The sequence below is a fragment of the Tauraco erythrolophus genome, chromosome 23 (genome assembly GCF_009769465.1).
Source record: "Tauraco erythrolophus isolate bTauEry1 chromosome 23, bTauEry1.pri, whole genome shotgun sequence".
Lineage (NCBI taxonomy): Eukaryota > Metazoa > Chordata > Aves > Musophagiformes > Musophagidae > Tauraco > Tauraco erythrolophus.
The window spans coordinates 4,394,714-4,414,400 of record NC_141487.1 but is presented as its reverse complement, the minus strand read 5'-3'; the positions used below and the strand labels follow the sequence as shown (position 1 = coordinate 4,414,400).

The 19,687-nt window shown below is 45.6% G+C and overlaps 2 protein-coding genes across 3 annotated transcripts; both read left to right on the top strand.

The window, feature by feature from the left end:
* Positions 1–1,235: 1,235 nt before the first annotated feature.
* Positions 1,236–13,619, top strand: PGD (phosphogluconate dehydrogenase). 2 transcript variants are annotated; one of them, XM_086625608.1, is made up of 13 exons: positions 1,236–1,267; positions 2,314–2,389; positions 2,834–3,013; positions 3,150–3,215; positions 4,315–4,433; positions 5,868–5,937; positions 6,263–6,397; positions 7,103–7,292; positions 9,834–9,964; positions 10,476–10,609; positions 10,954–11,053; positions 12,567–12,689; positions 13,327–13,619. In XM_086625608.1, exons 1-13 carry the CDS (start codon positions 1,260–1,262, stop codon positions 13,444–13,446), a joined length of 1,452 nt encoding a protein of 483 aa, XP_086481734.1. In that variant the 5' UTR covers positions 1,236–1,259; the 3' UTR covers positions 13,447–13,619. The 2 variants fall into 2 exon arrangements, with proteins under 2 accessions (XP_086481734.1, XP_009986268.1); XM_009987966.2 differs by lacking the exon at positions 1,236–1,267 and having other exon boundaries at positions 2,312–2,389.
* A 1,573-nt stretch (positions 13,620–15,192) lies between these two features.
* Positions 15,193–19,137, top strand: CENPS (centromere protein S). Its single transcript, XM_086625617.1, has 5 exons — positions 15,193–15,303; positions 16,121–16,244; positions 16,613–16,646; positions 17,289–17,355; positions 18,969–19,137. Exons 1-5 carry the CDS (start codon positions 15,193–15,195, stop codon positions 19,122–19,124), a joined length of 492 nt encoding a protein of 163 aa, XP_086481743.1. The 3' UTR covers positions 19,125–19,137.
* Positions 19,138–19,687: the final 550 nt, after the last annotated feature.

Below are 19,687 nucleotides of genomic sequence, written 5' to 3'. Positions count from 1 at the left end.
GGCATCTCTACGTAGTTTTTGGAGGCTTTCAAAAGATTATTTTGCTTGAAAGATAAAATAAGGTCATCATAGTGCTGCCAGCACTGAATTTGCTTATCTGGGGGAGATGTTTAGAAATGGCACCACCGAAACGTAACAGCAAAGTCCCAAAAAGCGGACAAAGATGTGTCAGGGAATCCCTGTGCACTGCTCGTTCCTCGGTCTGGACGTGGAAAATTCTCTGTAGCTTTTCAAAGTTGTGGTGAGGAAACTGGCAGGGCAATCTGAAAGCGTTTGTCACACACAACCGGGCTGCCGCTTGCTGTCAAACACCTCTTGTAACTGCAGAATGGCTGCAGGAGGCAAACTGCTTTTATCGGGCTGCTGCTGAGGTCTGCTCTTTATCCAAAAGCTCTCATGGATGTCTTGCTGCTTCCTGCTGTTGCTGGGTCCTTATTTTTTCCAATTAGGTGCTTGAGTAACCTTGTAACTTTTTCTGGTCGCTCTTCTGACAGATTAATGCTTCGGAGAAGCTGCGACCTGTTTTACTTCTTTCAGACTCATTCGCTCGCTCAATGCCCCAAAAATAAGGTGAAATAAAAATTCGATGGGTCAGTTTTGTGCCATCTTCCTGTTTAGAATGTGCCTTTAATAGCAGGTGAATGTGCTGGCAGTGCAGCTTTGTCTTGATGGGGCATCAGGCTGGTTCGGAGCACAGGTCTGAGACTGGCAGCTTCTCTCAAACCTGGTTTTTATCTGTTTTCTTTTGCCCAGATTCTAGGGCCCCTCAAAGACAAACTGGTAGCTGGGATGCCGAGGTGTTGGGAGGATGTTTCGACAGCTGCGTTTAAGGCAACAAGTACTGTACGTGAAGGAGAGAAAAGACGAAACGGGCAGTGCCCATTTTGGTGCCCATTCGGCTGCCCCCGAGGCGCCGTCTGCTGCGGAAACAGGCACAGCGGGAGCACTCGGGCCTGGGGAGCAGCGCGGGGACCGACCGCTGTTCGGGAGCCCTCCCTGCCTGCCTAGTCGCCCCATTCTCGGCCGAAGGTGTATCACGCCTGCTGCCTGCTGTCGCGACACCGAGCGCAGGGCTGGCCCGCGCGCTGTCCCTTTAAGGGGGCGGGGCGCTCGACCCATCGGCCCATGGGCGGGGGGCGTGGCTCGCCGGAAGAGCCAATGGGCGCGCGCCGCCGCGCCCCGCCCCGCCCGCGCGGCCGAGGGCCGAGGGGCCGCGGGCCGGATCCCCGCAGACGCCGCCGCCGCTTCCAGCCGCCGGGATGGCGCAGTGAGTGCGGGCGGGCCCGGCGCGCAGCGGGGCCTCGGCACGGCCGCCTGGGGCGGGGGGAGCGCCGGGACCGGGTCGCGGTGGTGCGAGAGCCGAGGCGGGGGGTGCCCCCCGCTGAGGGGGAGGCCTCACAGACCGCGAGCGGCGGCGGGGAGAGGCGGGAGCCCCCCCCGGCGGGATGAGGGGGGAGCCGGGAGCCTTTCCAGCCGCTGCCGCGGGACTTGCTGCAAGCCCACGGTTGGTGGCCGGTTTGGAGGGAGCGCTGGTTCCGGGCCGCCCGCGCTCTCCTGCTTGGCCGGTTCAGCGGCGCGTCCGGGGGGCGGAGGGAGGAGACGGGCCCGCGGGCCGCCTGGCAGCGGGGGGGTTTTCCCCGTTAGCGGCTCTGCGGCGGCTGCAGGGCCGCCAAGGGTGGTGAGCCCGTTGGCTGAGCGACTTTTTGACAAAAGTCCGGGAGCGATCCGTTCTGGAGCCGGAACCGTGGAGCAGGAAGCTTGTTCTCGCCCCGAGGAGCAGAAGCGGACGGGTTGGGTTTCTCAGCCCCTGGCACGCCGAGCTGGGCAGCCTCGAGCCGAATGTCCCGTTTCCCTCTTTTCCTTTGCTCACCCCAAATCCGAGTCGGTGTTGCGGAAGCGGAGGGTGCGGTGCTCCGTGCTCAGATCCCATACAGTGCCCAGCTGGTGAATGTGGAGCTCCGGTGGAGCCGGAGCCATTAGTTACTCGTTACTCCCTGCCTCCTCGTGCACGGTTTTGGATAGCTTCCTTTTCCTACCCATCCAGTTGTGTCTTGGTGGTTGGGAAGAAGTCTTGGCGACCTGAAATGTGTTAAAAGTTGGTCTCCACTCGGCTCGTCTCATTGGGAGCCACGGGGGTCTCTTGCTGGAGCAGCCCACAGCAACAATTCGGAGCGCATTCTGCAGGGTTTGTCGGAAAGGGGTGGGCTGGCCTGGCAGTTGACCAGATCAGAACAGCCTGATGGAGGGAAGGATGCCAGTGCTAGATCACTGCTGAGGAGGCTTACCTGGAATTTCTGGTTTTCTACTTTCCAGAGCTGACATTGCTTTGATTGGGCTGGCTGTGATGGGCCAAAACCTGATTTTGAACATGAACGACCATGGCTTTGTGGTAAGAGAAGGAAAGCTTTGTTCAGAAAGGCTGACTCACTCGCACTTGGGGTGGGAGCTGAGCATTTTGCGGGTGGTTTGGTTTTGTTTTGGTTTTTTCCTTGTCACCGTCTAACGGGCGTTGTTTCCTCCTTTTAGTTCTAACCTCGGCTGCCCTTTGTCCCGTTTCCAGAGGAAAGCAGCAGTGCATGCCTGAACTCAGCTAGCCACCTGATGTGTCAGTTATGTACGACTTTCCCTGAAGTTTGCTTTGGGCTTGACCATTAACCATAGGTTCCCAAGGCACTTACAGAGACGCGCTGCAGGGTCACCCTTGCCCTGTGCCTTTAGGGAACGTGGAAGTGAGGAGCACGTGGTACTGGACCTCGCCTGTGGCATTCCTAGCATGAGCTGAAGTAACTGTTCTGTTGGCAGCTTCTCTTAACGTGCTTTCTTGCTCCCCCAGGTCTGTGCTTTTAACAGGACGGTTTCCAAAGTGGATGACTTCCTGGCCAATGAGGCCAAGGGAACCAAAGTAATTGGTGCTCACAGCCTGGAGGAGATGGTCTCCAAGTTAAAGAAGCCCCGTCGCATTATCTTGCTGGTGAAGGCTGGAAGTGCAGTGGATGACTTCATCAATAAATTGGTGAGGCAAACATTCTGTCTACCTGTGACTGCTTGCTGGGTTTTGGAGAAGTTTCCTCTGGAAGATCTCAATTATTTGTTGTAAGTGAGGTTTTGAATGCATGGAGAAAACCAAAATGCTGATCAATTTTTGGCAGGTGCCATTGTTGGAGACTGGAGACATCATAATTGATGGTGGGAATTCGGAGTATAGAGATACCACGGTAAGCCTGTTTTCTACCAAAAGTGAATGATTAAAATACACATGATTCTTTCTCCTCTGATCATCAGAATAGTCAGTTAATAAGATGCCATCTCCCCTCTGCTCAGGGAAGGCCAAAGTGAATTATCTCTGCAGAACTAGATCATGCAGCCTATTAAAAAGCAATTTTTACAGTAGTTAAGGACTGTTCTATAAGTGTATTTTTATAGAAATTGTGCAAATCATCGAGGAATATTTTTATTGACTTCTTTTAAAGCATGAAGGCCTTTAGGCCTTTAGAAAATTTCCTGTTACAATCTTAAAGAGTTTTCAGGGAGACTTGAAAATCTGAAGATACTTACAGATTTGTTGTTCTATCTCACTCCTACAGGACCATGGGAAAATACAGTAAGACAGAACTGCTGGTTTGGCTGTCTTGGTAATGAAAACAGCAGAGTAATTATCTGTTTAAAAAAAAACAAAAAAAAAAGTCTGCTTGTGAGCAGGCAGTAACTGTAGAAGTTATGTTAGTGTATGAAAACATTGCATTCGGATCGGTACTTCTGACTCGTAGGAGGGGTGCTGGTATTAGTCGTTATGCTTTGGCATCCTGGTCTTGGCTAAGTGAGTTGGCCATGCCGGAGTAAAAAACAGGCACTCCATGAGGATTGGTACTTGGGGAGCTTGCAGCTCCCCTTATGGATCTCTCCCACTCAGGGGCAATTAGTTTCCCTTACAGTTGTCCACGCTCTCACCTTTACTCTGCAGCGAACACAGCAACTCCCCCTTGGGCCTAATCTGCCTCCTCCACATCTTTGCACACAGCAGGTATCACCTGACGCTTAATGCTGAGCCTTTTCCAGTGCCAGCACTGCTCCTTCTGTCTGGTGCTTATAGGACTTTGTTTTCTCAGCATGTCTCTTTTGCAAGGATCCATGTCCAAGCAGCAGGAAGTTTCCTAATGTTCACTTTGGTGTATGAACAAGCTTTCTCTAAGGTTGTCTTCTAGCATGTCTAAAGCAGAACTGAAAAGCTAATTTTAGGTGTGAATTGCTAACCTTTGTTTGTAAGGCTCTGGCATTGGAAGAAATTAAATAATGCTGCTCTGCTTTTTGTCCCAGAGACGTTGTAAGGAACTACGAGAAAAGGGCATCTTATTTGTTGGAAGCGGAGTTAGTGGTGGAGAGGAGGGTGCCAGATATGGTCCTTCACTTATGCCAGGAGGAGCCAAAGAAGCCTGGTAAGCAAGAGCTGGTATGTTCTTCTGCAGATGGTCCACAACAATTGTCTCCTGTTCACACTGAGAGCGGAGGGAGGGAAGGAGGAGGGCGTGGGTGTGGAGAAAACGAGATATGTTGCCATCTCACTTCCTCAAAGCTCAAGATTTCTCAGCCTAGCTGGGGTCACAGGGCAGTGCTGAGCTTTCATGGCAGGCAAAACAAAGGCAGGTTTTTCTTCCAGGAATTTACAGGCAAAAGCAATCTGAAGGGAGAAATGTGTGCCAGGGGAGAAAGGAATTCTGCTTAAATTTAAAAAAAGTACTGTTCTTGATTATGATTTTTTGTTTGGGGCCCTACACACTTGGAAAGCTGTTAACCATGGAACAGGCAGCTGCAAACACACGTTGTAAAAGGAGGCTTCAGTACGTGTTAGTACTTGCTATTGAATACAGGAATTTTTTTGCAAGTTTCTGCTGTGCTGCCCTGCTGTTTTGTACTCATGTTAGTGTAAAGGACTGCACATCAATGTTCAAATTAGACTTTATCCCTGGTTGCTCATTCTCTCTGTAAATGTAGGAAGAAAAGGTGTGTCTGGGCTTTACCTGAGTCATGGAATCTCTGAAGTCCCTGTCCGTCTGCGTTAGCATTTCGTACTAATACCAGCCTGTTCAAATTTGACGACACAAAGGCAGAAACAACATTAACAGTAATTTGCTGTCTGATCCTTTTTTTGCCATAAACAGCTCAGTAAAAGACAGCTTCTGTGTGCCACCCTTACTTGAACTTTGTTCCCCCTCTTCTTCCACAGCGCCTGCAGCCCATGTGCCACCCGTGCTCCTTTCCCAGTGGTCACTTTCGGTTGCTCCAGACTTGGCATTCTGCAGTGCTCTCCTGTTGGCTAAGCAATTTGCTACACTTGGGGAGCCTGGCAATGACAAAAGCTCCTAATTACTGCAATAATGCAGATAACTATATCCTGACTTGCGTTTGTGGAGTTCCTTCCTTCCTTCCTTCCTTCCCTCTCCTGCTCCAGATCACCCTGGCGTTTTCTTGTGGCTATAGAACAGAAAGATTTTGTTTCAGCTCTGCCACTGGTCCTCTCTGAGTGTGAGCCTGTATCATAGCTTGCCTCTATTTCCCCATTTCTAAACTGGAGAAGATAATATTTGGTCTCCTTTAGGTACAGTAAGCTTGTCTGCACAGTGCTGTAAGCGTGACATGGAGAAACTAGACTTGTTTCTTGCAAACAGTGTCTAGTTCTGGGAAAAACATACATTTTATTTGACATTGCTGTGTGGTGGATTATCAGCCTGCCAGCGTACCTTCTCCTCAAGCTGCCTTTTGGCAGGTTGCAGAATAACGCATCATACTGATGGAATTTTTTTTTTCCCTCTCTCCTCCTTGTGGTGTTTGTCTTCTGCCTGTCTGCTGAGGCATGTTATTTCTCCCCACAGGCCCCACATCAAGACCATATTTCAAAGCATTGCTGCTAAAGTGGGATCTGGGGAACCTTGTTGTGACTGGGTAAATATTTCTGTGATGCTGACCTTAGCTTGTGGTTAGATCCATCCTTTGGTGGTGTGGTTGCTGAAGCTCATGCATGTTTGTCCTTAATGAAACTAGTGACATTAGTGGGTTGATTTTTTTTGGCTGTCTGCATTTAATTCAAATCTACCATCTCTAATAACTCATCCCACACAATGGAAAGACAAAGTTTTATGCCTGGGTCATGTGCTGGGAGAGCTAAATGGATCTGCTGGGCTTCCTTCCTTTAGGCAGAAGGAAGCCATAGACAGGTATTAAACACTGGAAGTGGTGACCGATGGCATTTTTTGATGTTTCCTGACAGGTAGGAGATGAGGGTGCTGGACACTTTGTGAAGATGGTGCACAATGGGATTGAATATGGAGACATGCAGCTGATCTGTGAGGCCTATCACCTGATGAAAGATGTAGTGGGCATGGAGCATGACGAGATGTCGAAGGTGATCTGTAGTTCTAAGTGTCTTGACTTCTTGAGCCATGGTGACTGTCTGCCATTGATGGAGGCAGCTGGGCTTGGGTAAAGCTGCTGAACATACAGGAAGTTAATTATTCTGACATGCCTTCTGCTAAGGGCAACGCACAATATTCTTGAGCTTCAGATAAGATGGGGAGCAGCAAGCACGTACACCTGAATGTTTGTAGAAGTTGTCTAAACTCTTCCATTCTACAGCTGATTTCTCCCCAGGAAGCACCTTCTTGTGTAGAGAGATTAATACCTTGCCTGAAAAAAAGCTAGTAAAACATTGAGCATTATAATCAAGAAGGCAAATCTTGCGAAGACCTTGTTGAAGCAAGTCAAGAAGTATGATGTGTCTTGAACGAGCAGTTGTGTTTCCAGCTTTCAGTGCCTATGGTGATAGGCAACAGGATGGGCTATGCCTCTGCCTTCCCAGTTGGAGATGGGTGTTCTGCAGCTCAGTCTGAGGTGTGCTCCTTCCAGTGCAGGGCTCCTGCACAGTGACCTTTCAGCAGCACTGAAATTGTTGGTAGATGCGACAGGGTACCAGTAACTGAGGTAGCATGACCTCCTCTGTATATATACATATGTCAAGGAGTCAGTTAATATATATAGTAGATACATGTGAAATCAGTGTGTGTGTGTATATGTGTGTGTATACATATGCACACTTTGTCTCCTCTTCCAGGTGTTTCAGGAATGGAATAAGACAGAGTTGGACTCTTTCCTGATTGAAATCACAGCCAATATTCTCAAATTCAAAGACAGTGATGGCAAGTACCTCCTCCCAAAGATCAAGGACAGTGCAGGACAAAAAGGCACAGGAAAGTGGACAGCCATTTCTGCCCTGGAGTATGGAGTCCCTGTCACACTCATAGGTAACTGGTTCTTCAGTCTGCCCTCATCTTGCCTACTGACATGCACCACATCACAGTGAGGAGCACAGTAATAGGTAATCCCAGTGCTTGGCTTGCAGAAGAGGCTCTTCTAGGTGTACCTGTTGTGGTCTTCCTGCCCTTGAGAGCTCTTACTGTGGTTCTTTGCTGGGCGTGTTTTCACCTTGTTTCTCAAACGTTGGTAGTGCATCACCTTTGTCTCGTGCCTTTGTCCGTGGTCTCTGCACAGCACTGGTGATGACTTGGTGACCGGTGAATGTAAGTGCCATGCTAGATGGATGCAACGTTCCTTTCAGTAATCCTCCACCTTATCTGCTACTCCAGATCCCATCATAGCCTTAAAAATGATTGTTTTTTTAAAAAAAAGGGGGTTGGGGGCAGACAGTGCACCCTCAAAACCTTGTTGCTTGACCACTGCTTGGTAAGTACATAGACTTCTCTGAAGGCATAAGAATTATTTTTCAGATGTCTACTTAGGTCTTCTGTTGCTGTGTTCCAGTATAACTTTGCTAAGCCAGCGCTAGCGTGACTGAGCAGGAACACGAGGGCCAGACTGTATTATGGGTTGAGGAACACAAACGTTTTTTTGAGAATGGTGGCAGGCTGCTACCCTGTGATGGTGGCTGCTGTTTTTCCACCGCAAGAGTTGATTGTGGTGTTTCTTTGTACACCCTGGACTGCTGCTGGTTTTTATTTTGTCATTATAAGGCTACTGATCCAAAGCCAAACGAAGATGATGGAAACGTATTTTGTAATTGCTTTGAATTATATCCTAAAGTGTGAGAATTTACCTACTTACATATGTACCTAACAGTCTCATTACCTTTTATCTAACCTGGCTTCTGAACGGAATTGTGTCACAGAAGTTGTAATACATCAGCAACACATTAAGAGTGCTCTCTTACCACAGGTCCAGTGTAGACTTTCTCATTGAGTAAATAAGTTGACTCAACAGGTGCTTTGCTCTTGGATTTGCTTATTTTCATGCTTTCTCTACCTCTTTTTCCTTTGCCTTGGCTGGGCAAGTCCTGGTTTATCAGAAGATAAACTGTGTTCAGTAGGCTAAAAGAGAGTAACTGCAGTGACAGCTCTCAGAGAAACATGGCAGCATTCCAGCAACATACTCTTACAAAACAAATTTTGTAAATGGTTTTCATATTCTACAGCTATGGTCTTTCAGTTCTAGGCTTGAAACAGTGTTTCTCGCTTCTTCTGTTCATGTTCTCCTGTTTGGGGTTCTTGCAGAGATGGAGGGTGGAGGAGACACTCCCTAATTGGGAGCGTCGTTAGGTAACGAGCTGATAGGGAAGTATGTGCAATAGCCCTTGTGCAAACGTGGCCGTTCCGGGGGCAGTTGCTGTGTGGTTTTACTGCCTAAGCATGACTTGCAGACTTCTGCTTGTAAAAGCAGAGTCATGCTCCTCCTCCCTTTTCCTGATCTCCCCCCTACGCTTCTCCCCAGTGTAGAAGGAAGTTTTTGCAGAAATGGAGAGGAGCCAGTTCTGATTTTGATACGATTGGTTAATCCTGCTGCAGGGAGGATCCAGAATCCTATGAAAACATTACTCATTCATCTTTTTTTTGTTGTCGTTGGTTTGTTTTGTGTTGAGTGTTTCAGTTTGTGTGGTGTTTTTTTTTTTTTAATTCACAACTCACTTAAAAAGTGGAAGAAAAGTTCAGTATGAAGACTATAATAAACTTGATTGCTTTCCTTCTATCAGACCCTGGAAAGGAAACTTTATTTTTTTTTTCCATTTAACAGTACCATCTTAAATTGCAAATAAGTACAACTTAAACCTGCGTGATTAGGAACTGACTGAGCCAGATCAATAGATTTGCATTCAGGCTTTCTCTTTAGGAGCTGAGGACACTGCTTGGCTGACTCCTTAGCACTGGAGAATGACATTTAGTAACCTGCTTAGTGATGGTATAAATCTTTCTTAGGGGCTTCTGAATACTAGTGTTATAAGCCTACCAGATTTATAAAACTTATTTCCTCTTATAAGTTAACCTGCTGATTTATTCTTTATTTTAATTGCTCTTTATTCTGCATGGGTGTATTTCAAAGCAGGTCTAGTTAATGTGAGTTGGCATTTATGCAACAGCTTTTTGTAGTGAAGCCTTCAGCCTTGCCTGTCCCTAGACTGCAGCGCAACACTGTCTGTCTTATAGATAGGAAGAGATTTTAAAGTAAATTCTTAAAAGGAAGAGCGGGTGAAGATTCATGAGGATAAATTTTCATATGGATGGCTTGTGTTTTGTTTGTTTGTTTTTTTTCTCTTTGTCATTTGAAAGCTGTATCAGTCAATATCTACCCAATGGTTATGCTGTCTGGCAGTTTGGTCCCCCAGTAACGATGCTGAAATCATTAATTTGAACACCTCTCTTCCCATGTGACTGTCCACTGTGTATGTGGCTCAGCATTCGGTGGTGCTCTCACTGTGTGCTTGAGGGCAAATTTCTCAGACTTTAACAGTGCTGCTGAGCTTTCTAATTATCTGCCCTTTCGTCGCATGCTTAAAGGTGAAGCTGTGTTTGCACGGTGCCTGTCTTCCCTCAAGGATGAGAGAGTACAGGCCAGTAAGCTGCTGAGTGGACCTAAATTCACTCAATTCAGTGGGAACAAGAAGGCCTTTCTGGAGGACATACGCAAGGTGAGTCACTGTGCTTGCCAGGGTGCTGTATTAAAGCTGCACATCTAAGCAGGTTTTGGATCTGTAAACCCTCATGAGGAGCTCTTGTCTTTACATTTCATCACAATTGGTTCCTGCTTTCAGCCGTCCCATTGTGCATTGTCCAGTGGTGTCCACAAAGCATAGCGCGACCAGATACTTTCCTGACCAAAGAACAGTCCTGAAGGAATTAAAGTCTAAGCCACAGTGGGCAGTGACATCTAGCTGGGGTGCAGAGGTCATAATTCATGCACAGGAGCTTACTTTTTCACCCCTCAACACTCCTGTCTTTGTAAAGGGATAGTGGCTCTTGATCTCTGTCTGTTGAGACCAAACTTTCCAACAATTGTAAAGGGTATTTTGGTTCTCAGATAGCTGGAATGTGGCTACTCTACTCAACCCTGATGAGGTGTGGACTAAGCAACATGTAGACTGTGAAGTTCCTTGTTCAACTTTGCATGACTTCACTTGGAATGTGAATTTGTCTTTTTAGGCTCTGTATGCTTCCAAGATTATCTCATATGCTCAAGGCTTCATGCTGCTGAGACAAGCGGCCAAAGAATTTGGATGGTCACTGAATTATGGTGGCATTGCACTGATGTGGAGGGGAGGCTGCATCATCAGAAGGTAATTAAGATGAAGAGGTAATTTAGTTGCTCAGGGGAGAAGAGCAGGCAATTTGGTTTATGTGGTGGCAGACTGACAAGTCTAGAACATCCACGGAGTTAATCTACTGTTAAGATACTGAGAGGCTGTTTCTGTAGATGATACTAAAGGTTACCAGATGAAGCCAATTTTCTGGTGGCTTAGCTACTGCAGATTTTTTTTCTGTCATTGTTTTGTTTGTATCTTTCTCAGTGTTTGAAATCTGAGTCTGACTGAGTCACATTTTGGCACTGTTAAGTTTTGAATTCTGGGCCTTGGTTGGAAGCTGTGAAATTTTATTCTTGGTTTACATGTGTTCTGCCTAGTGTGTTCCTGGGAAAAATCAAAGATGCTTTTGATCGAAACCCTGAGCTCCAGAATTTGCTGTTGGATGATTTCTTTAAGACAGCTGTTGAAAACTGTCAGGTGAGTTTCAGTCAAGGAAGAGCATAAAACCAGTAGTTTACAATCTGGACTTGTTCACCTTCTTTCCCAGGAGTTACCTTTACGAGTATATTTAGACTGAAAAATGAAAAGGTAGAGAACATCCTTGAAACCTATTTATACAACATCCTTAATCCCCAAGATCTCTAAACAATCCTTAAGGTCTTTGGGACTGTGTATGTGTGTCTGTACACACATAATGTGTGGGTGTAGAAACTCATCATCTATGGCTTCAAGGTACCCTTCTTTAACAGAATATATCAGTTTTACAGGATCAGGACAGGAAATAAACTATATAGTTGGAGCTGGTTGAAATTGAGCAAGAACATTACTGTGATGAGGTAGGTTATACTGAGGTCTAAATTAGAGTTTTGCTAGACACCAGGGTTAGTGACCTGTGCTTGAAAAGATGCCTACAAATGCTTTTTGCCTCTATTTCATCAAAGTTGGAGAATGTTAGTTATAAATGAAGGAGAAAAAGGGGGTTGCATCACCAAAGCACTACTTCAGAAATCAGCATCCAGATACATCAAGTGATGAACCGAGGCAATGTGTAATGTTGCAAGGTGTATTTGTACTGTCAACGTAAAGATAATACAGGAGCAAACAAACATACAGTCTTTGTTGTGTCATGGTCCTTCTCTCTGATATTAGCCATGCTACTACTAGAAACTTAAGGTTTCCGTTTTACTGTTACAGAAGAGCCTTAGGCAGAAATCTAGCAATTCAGAAGAACCACAATGTCAGGAAAAAATGTCTAGCCTGTGTGAACATTCTCATCGCTGCGCTGTATCTTGTATTTGCACTTGGATTGCGGTTGTACAGAGTATAAAGCTGTTTTGTTACCATTGTTTGCAGTAGCACCAAAATAACAGTGTTCCAGACCCGCTGTTCATTAGACGTAGGTCTGTCGAAACAGCGTCGATTTGGACCGAGTCAACAAGCAGAATTAAAACCAGATTATCTGACCAACAAAGAAGTCATCTGTTATCAGTAATAATTCTTGTAACTGAAGCTGAATGTTCCACGCAAGTTACTAAATCAAATGTACAGTTGAAACAAGGATTATCCACATCTGTTTGAAGTATTCTGCTGACCTCTTGTGCCCTTGGGCGGGCTTTGTACTGTGCTTCATTAGAGGTCCTGAAAGCGCCCCAGTGTTTGCTGAGTTGTGTTCCCCACTGTGTTCGTGCTTCTGGGATGCACTGATTATGTTTATGTGGAAGAACAGCATCCTCGCTGGAGGCTGTGGTTGGATTGCATGTGAAGTATGTCAGCACTTTTAATGTCATGTTTGTTAGCTCTATCTTACTTGCCATTATTTTGGATCAACGTTATGTAAAATCAGGAATCTACTGTTTGTTAAGACTTGGTCATTAGATTTCATATACTGTGAAATAGCACCTGCTGTTTTAGTAGAATAGTTCATATGGCTGCAAATACCTCTGAGCAAGCACTGATTAGTTTCTTTTTTTCCCCTCTCCCTCTCTCCCAGGACTCCTGGCGACGTGTAATCAGTACTGGAGTACAGATTGGTATCCCTATGCCCTGCTTCACTACAGCACTTTCTTTTTATGATGGATACAGGCATGAAGTATTGCCAGCTAACCTGATTCAGGTAGGTGCCTGAAATAGTGTAGCAGATCATCTAGCTACTGAAAAATCATCTTGTTGTTACTTAAATACTGATCTAAAGGCCATGATGGCAGTATGTCCTGATCACTCCAACACGGTAAAGATAAAGGCATAGATTGCCTAATAAAGTGCTGTTAAACCTGAACTCACAACAGTAAAATACTATGAGATGTCTGGATAAAGAACACCAGAGATACTGGTATGACAGTGTGTGTTAGTGTTCCATCTGTGAACCAAGGGTAATGATATCTTTGAATCAAAATGCTTTATAAAGAAATAATTATCTTTGGACCTTTGGATGTATGTAAGTGCTTATTTTTTAGTTTACTGTCTAGCAGAAATAATATACTTGTCTTTCTACAGAACTCTTAATTACTAGTATGTATTAGTAAATGTTTTAGTAGATTACTAGATAACTGGAAATGTTGCTAGTAGATATTAGTAAACGTTTCATTGCAGTGATTTTGCTAATAATGAGAAAATAACTTTGAATATTATAATATTGGAGTCAGATCTTATTTCTGGTATTCCTGTAGTCAAGTATCAGTAGGTGCAACTTCTAGTACTGATATGGCTATGATGACATTCATGTGTCTGTTTTGTGTGTGTTCTTATTCTAGGCTCAGCGCGATTACTTTGGTGCACATACGTATGAATTATTGTCGAAGCCAGGTGTATTTATCCATACTAACTGGACAGGCCACGGAGGAAATGTGTCCTCTTCTGCCTACAATGTCTAAAGGAAATATTTCCTCTTGAAGCCAAGATACTGTAGATCTCAGATAATCCTCCTAGAATACCACTTTTTACTGTCCTGTGCTAGAACTTGTGTGTGGACACTTTTGTAATAACTCGTGGGTATATTTCGTATATATATATATCAATATATATATATATCATAGAAGAAAGCTAAATAAACTTGCTTAAAAATGCATCCAGGTGTTTTCTTTCCACTGCTGCTGGCCAAAACCGGCTAAAATGTCTTTGTGCAGAACTTAATAGAATACATTTTAAAATTATAATATTTTTATTGTATTATAGTGCATAAACTGACAGGGATCAAGATAGAGATGGCTGCGTGGCAGTAATTGCTACAGTGAAGAAGAGCAGGCAGTCAGCGCAGTAACGCTACACAAGATTCCCGGGAGGTAAAGGCCTTTTTTTGGTTGTCATTGTTTGTTCATAACAGGCAGTAGCTCGATCTTAAAGATTAACTCCTGGGTGCTCACCTGCCCACAGTCTTTCACACTGTGAGCTCCGTTTTGTTTTCTGGGAAAGGGTGACGTGTGGGATGGGTCATGGAGAAAGCTGAATGCAGGCCAAGGGTGTCAAGACTCCTGTCACCAGGCCGTCCTCCCTCCAACTGTTGATCCCAGATTTAAGATTTGACATAAACTGTTGGCTTAGTGCTGTGCTTGCACTCTTTTCTCCGAACCTCCCTGCTTTTTTTGCCTCTCCCTCCCGTGGGGCAATTAAAAATACCTGCAGTAGCATGCCGAGTTGGCTCTATTTGATAGCCTCTTCCTGTAATCCCACTGCCGATCATCTTCAGGACTTCCGAAAATACACCTGGCTGCCCATATCTTTTTTTTTTTTTTAAGAACCTCTTAAGTGTTAAATTTTATGCTGTGCACTGATTTTTGTATTAATTTCTTGTTCCATTTATTTCTGCTAAGACAGTTAGCTACCTAGTTATTAGTTGGGTATCTGTAGCATTAGCAACTTTCGATATAAAGCAGCTTCTCTCCAAGTTATGTTGTAAGATTTAGGAATTCCGTAAAACGTCTGGGTGACAGATTGCAGGCAGCGGCGATACCTGGAGGGTGGTGAACGTCTGGGGGGTCAGCGTGCCCCCGCGTTTGTGGCTGAGGGCGCCCAGCAGAGCTGTTGGACACCGCCGCGGTGGGCAGTGAGTAGTTCTACCAGTTTGTTGTGTGCATAGTGGGGGCGCTGGGGGGAAAACAGGATCCTCCCGCCAGTCTGCTTTAGTGCTTAGTATGATGTTAGTGCTGAGAAAAAAAAAAAAATTCTGTCTGAAACGCTGTTCTGCTGAAACCTGACAGCTCAGAGTCGGTGCGTGGCCCGCGGGCATCATGGCGAGCAGCGCTCGTTCTGTCACCGCGTGTGAGCGGAACCGTCCCGCGGCGCGGGCGGCGGCTGTGCCGCTTCTCTCTGATCCCTGCCGCCACACGCATTCACGCCGGGCAAGCGCGACAACCGGTCGTGGTCCCGGGGGAACCGGAGCCTGTGCGGTGTTCGGAGCGCCCGCGCCCTGTAACCACCGCTCCGACCCGCCCGCGGCAGCCGCCTCACGGCGTGAGGACGGGACGCTCGTCTTCCTCGCCGCTGGAAAAGCATCTTCAACCCCCTCGCCCCCCCGTTTAGCGACGTGGCGGGCGATGCCGGCTTCTGGGGAGGGATCGGGATGTCCCTCGCTGCGGCCCGTCTCCCGCAGCCCCCGGGCACCGCCCCGCTGGGGCGGTAACATGGCGGCGGCGCCGCCCCGCCCCGTGGCGCTGGGCGGGAAAGCCGGCGGGGCCGCTGAGGGCCGCGCCATGGAGGCGGAGGAGGGCGAGGAGCGGGTGCTGCTCATCCAGGTACGACGGGGCTGGGGCCCCCGGTCCCGCTCCTCCAGCGCCGCGGCTGCCCCCAGCGCCGCCGGGGGACGGCCCGGGCGGGACAAGATGGAGCCGTGGCGGAGGGCGGGTGTGGGGCACTGGATGGTGTTGCGGAGCGTGTCGGGGCCCGTAAACAGTCGCGTATAGTCGTGATGATTCACGGCAGAGCTGGTGCACGGGTGTGCAGAGCGCTGACCTCGATACCTGGAAAGGAAACTGAACTTTCCGAGACTCGTTCTGGAGTTTTAGGAAGCGGCATTCTTTATCGCAGCGCTCGGGGGATTTCTCCTCCTGGCTGCACACCCGGCTTCTGGACAGAAAATTAGTTATACACGACAATCATGCATAATTCAGAACGTATTTACATATTCTGAAACAATTGGTTAATTTTATCTCGTTTTACATGTAAATCACTTTGCATGCTCAGTTCTCTTCCTCCTTTATTCCCCTTTCTTTTGGGTCTGGGGTGTATTTAGGGCAAGTGGTCCGTGAGTCGGTGGGTGCGATCTCCCCCGGCCAGAATTCCCTTTTCCCCCAAATCACTGCATGTTCACAGCTCGGAAAAACACGAGAACAAAGTTTATGCCGTTTCTGGGATGTTCCCTCCAAGCGCAGACAGCTCTGGATAGTCTCCTTTTTAATCACTGCTGGCAGCTTCAAGGATGGACATCTCGTTAGTTTCTTTAGGTGTGTGTGCATCACCTACTGCCGACTGAACCCTTCATGAAACTCTTGCACAAAAACTTTAACCCCTTTATTGTCGGGTAACAACCTGTCGCTGCCTGGCTCCCTGCAGAGGCTGAAGGCTGCGGTTCACTACACGGTCGGCCGCCTGTGCCAGGATGTCGCGGAGGACAAGGACGTGCAGTTCAGCAAACAAACCATCGCGGCGATTTCAGAGATCACCTTCAGGCAGTGCGGTACAGAACTTTGCGTGTTATCTGTTTGTTCAAGAGCAGTTGCTGCAGAAACGATGCTTTTATAAAAAAAACAGCGCTGGAACTAGGTATCACTGGTGCATTGCTTCTTGCATGATGTTTTTAAAAGCATAAGAAGTGATGATTCGATCTTTCAGACCCAGAAAAAGAGTTTAAATGTACGTGGAAGTATTGTGTGGGTCGCCTGCCTGTGCAACAGAGTGGCCCGTAATAAGAAGTTATGGTCACTTCTCATAAATAACTTGAATAATTTGCAGTTGTGCCCTTGTAACAACTAGAACTGTTTTCTGTGTCTCTTCCTACTCAGAGTTAGCATTTTAAAATATGTGGCATCTTTGTGTTTTCTCCAGACAACTTTGCAAAAGACCTCGAAATGTTTGCAAGGTAGGTACTGGAACACCTGATTGTTACAAAAGCTTTCTCTTTTTTGTATTCAGCTCCAATAACTAGATAATCTTTAAAATACATCTTGTAATTCAAGTTCTAAAGGGTTCTATTAGCTGGTTAAATAGTGACTGTGAAGTTAGGAAATAGATATTCCACTGTAGGTTCTTCCTGATCTCAGAAGTTCGTTTAAATGGTACAAGTGACTGTTTAGGTTAATGACTGTATATAATTATCAAATGCACTGATACATGCCAGCACTGGAAGGTTTGGGAGTGACACAGGCTTACTAGCATGCCTATGTTTCATCTGGTTGCTCCAAGGAGGTGAGGGAATTAATGTTTTAAGGAGTCAGAACTTAACACAGTGATCTACTGGCAAGTAAGAGGGAATGGAACAGTGGTGCTTGAAGTTCTGTTTGCGAAATTCTACTGTGTTTTCACAGGAAGTGTGGGCATTTAGATATACACATACAAACTTGTAAAGTAGATTTTTGTGTATTATAGTTGGAAAAGATAGGCATGTTTGGTTTACTGGGTCCGTATTAAGCTCTTCTAGTTAGTATTTTTAATTAGATGCTGTAGGGCCTCTTACAACCAATGCTGGCAAACACATTAAGGGGTATTTTTTAATTTTATGCAGGCATGCAAAACGAAGCACAGTCACTACAGAAGATGTGAAGCTTTTGGCTAGAAGAAGCAATTCTTTGGTGAGATTCGCTGTTATTTTCTGTCTCACAATGTTCTTAAACAATTTGTTAATTCCTTAGAGCATTTGAATGAAGTCTATAGATGATGAAGCAACTGTCGCTTAAGCGATTTCACTGGCTTATAGATGATGGATGGGCACGATCCAGGGATTTTTAAATTTTCATCTTATTTTGCTTCATGACGCTGTGCCTTACTGTGGGAAGACAGATCTGACTGCAATTCAAGCAGCAATGTTCTGGTTGCGATAAAGCTGCTGAGGTTCCAAGTGCAAAAGTGCCATAAACAGACACATTACAGCATTCACAATCTTGGAAGTAAATAACTGGTTTTACTTAATGTCGTGTTTCTTTTTTTTATCCTAAGGTCAGGAATAGCTTCAGTCCACCTTGAGGTGCTAAGTCTCCCAACATTAATATAGAGATGATTCACATTGTTGTATTCTGTCATGTGCTAATCCATATGATGTTCAGTGGACTTAAATTCACTAATGTATTAAGGCATACCTGTAAATGCTTCCATGAAGAATATTTCCAATACTAATTTTATGTGAGGGGATTTTTTCCTTCCATCTGTGACTTGATATATGCAACATGAACATGCCTGAGAAGGCATAGTAACTGCTGGAGCTGAATTTTGTATCGCTATCGTGTGCTGTTTATGTCGAGTGGGTGCAGAGGAATGAGGAATCTTGCAATGTTTCTGTACTCGGATTGTATCACTACAACTTTGAGTAACTGCTGATGTTGCCGTCTTGGTTCTAGGGATGGTTGTAACGTATGCTTATAAATTCTAGTCTTGCCAGGGCATTTCAGTATCTGAGTATATCCAGCTTAGACTGAGGGCTTCGTGCAAGAATTAAAACTAGTTGATGTTTGTGTCATGGTTTAATCCCAGCTGGCAATTAAGCACCACAAGCTGCTTACTCACTCCTTCCCAGTGGGATGGGGGAAAGAATCGAAAGAGTAAAAATGAGAAAACTCATGGGCTGAGATAAAGACGGTTTAATAGGTAAAGCAAAAGCTGTGCACGCAAGCAAAGCAAAACAAAGAATTCCTTCACTACTTCCCATCGTCAGGCAGGTGTTCAGCCATCTCCAGGAAAGCAGAGCTCCATCACACGTAACGGTGACTTGGGAGGGCAAACGCTGTAATTCCGAACATCCTCCCCTTTCTTCTTCCTTCAGTTTTATATGAGCACGACGTCATATGGTATGGAATATCCCTTTGGTCATTGGGGTCAGCTGTCCCAGCTGTGTCCCCTCCCAACTTCTTGTGCACCCTCAGCCTACTCGCTGGCTGGGTGGTGGAGAAGCAGGAAAGGCCTTGACTCTGTGTAAGCACTGCTCAGAAACAACTAAAACATCCCTGCATTATCAACAGTGTTTCCAGCACAAATCCAAAACATAGCCTCATACTCGCTACTATGAAGAAAATTTGCTCTATCCCAGCCTAAACCAGCGCAGTTTGTCAGCCTTTTTGGAGTGTCTGTTGTCTTTTATTTTTTTTTCTTAATAAGAATTTGTCCTGTTAATTTCTCTTTAAACATTTCTCTCTAATTTCTCCTGAATAAATGAAGTTCCTCAGTAGATGACTAATTAGTTTATTGTTCTCAGCTAAAGTATATCACCCAGAAGAGTGACGAGCTTGCATCAAGTAACATGGAGCAAAGGGAGAAGAAGAAAAAGAAGTCCAGTGCAGCAAAGGGAGGGAGAACTTCTGGGGAACAAGAAGCAGCTGTGACTGAAAGTGAAGATTCCAACATGGCATAATTGACCTTTCAAGTAATGTCTCTGGTGATTTCTCTTATTATCCTAGGGGAACCAAAGTTAGCCTGTGAGATCCCTCTTGCAGGTTAGCAACAGTAATGAATCTTTAGGTTAACATGATTAGTTGGATATTTTGTTCCAAAAATGAAAAGTCTGTCAGAATTCAGTAAAATTTACAGCCAAAATGCCTTAATTGCTCACCAGAAGGTATCTTACTGTTACTAAAATCTTTTCAATAAAGGGTTTAAGGCAGAACATTCTCACTGACCATAATACTTCAGTATGTGCAACGCCCTCCATGCCGCTACTTAGTTTCTCCAGTTTGACTGCCTCCTTGCTTCCATTTTTGATACTTTTGCTTAGATATTTTGAGTATTTTATTTTTGTTTTAATAGGCATATCTCTCACTTATTGTCTTGACAAATAAAAGATGTTTTGTGTCATTTTTCATCCGTGATGCTGGTGTACAATCTTCAATTTCAGTAAGTTGCCTTACACTTCTAATTTTACTGTAGTAACATGGCTCCAGAGCGGTGGTGAGAAATGTATCACCATTGCCCTCTGCT

What these genes read in the sequence shown, in the direction of transcription:
- PGD (XM_086625608.1), top strand. An exon ending in GGAGGAGCCAAAGAAGCCTG is followed by an intron (nt 4,434 to 5,867) that starts GTAAGCAAGAGC and finishes TTCTCCCCACAG; the next exon opens with GCCCCACATCAAGACCATAT. An exon ending in TGCCAGCTAACCTGATTCAG is followed by an intron (nt 12,690 to 13,326) that starts GTAGGTGCCTGA and finishes TTCTTATTCTAG; the next exon opens with GCTCAGCGCGATTACTTTGG.
- CENPS (XM_086625617.1), top strand. Translation starts at nt 15,193, where the DNA reads ATGGCGGCGGCGCCGCCCCGCCCCGTGGCGCTGGGCGGGAAAGCCGGC. An exon ending in AGCGGGTGCTGCTCATCCAG is followed by an intron (nt 15,304 to 16,120) that starts GTACGACGGGGC and finishes GGCTCCCTGCAG; the next exon opens with AGGCTGAAGGCTGCGGTTCA. An exon ending in GATCACCTTCAGGCAGTGCG is followed by an intron (nt 16,245 to 16,612) that starts GTACAGAACTTT and finishes TGTTTTCTCCAG; the next exon opens with ACAACTTTGCAAAAGACCTC.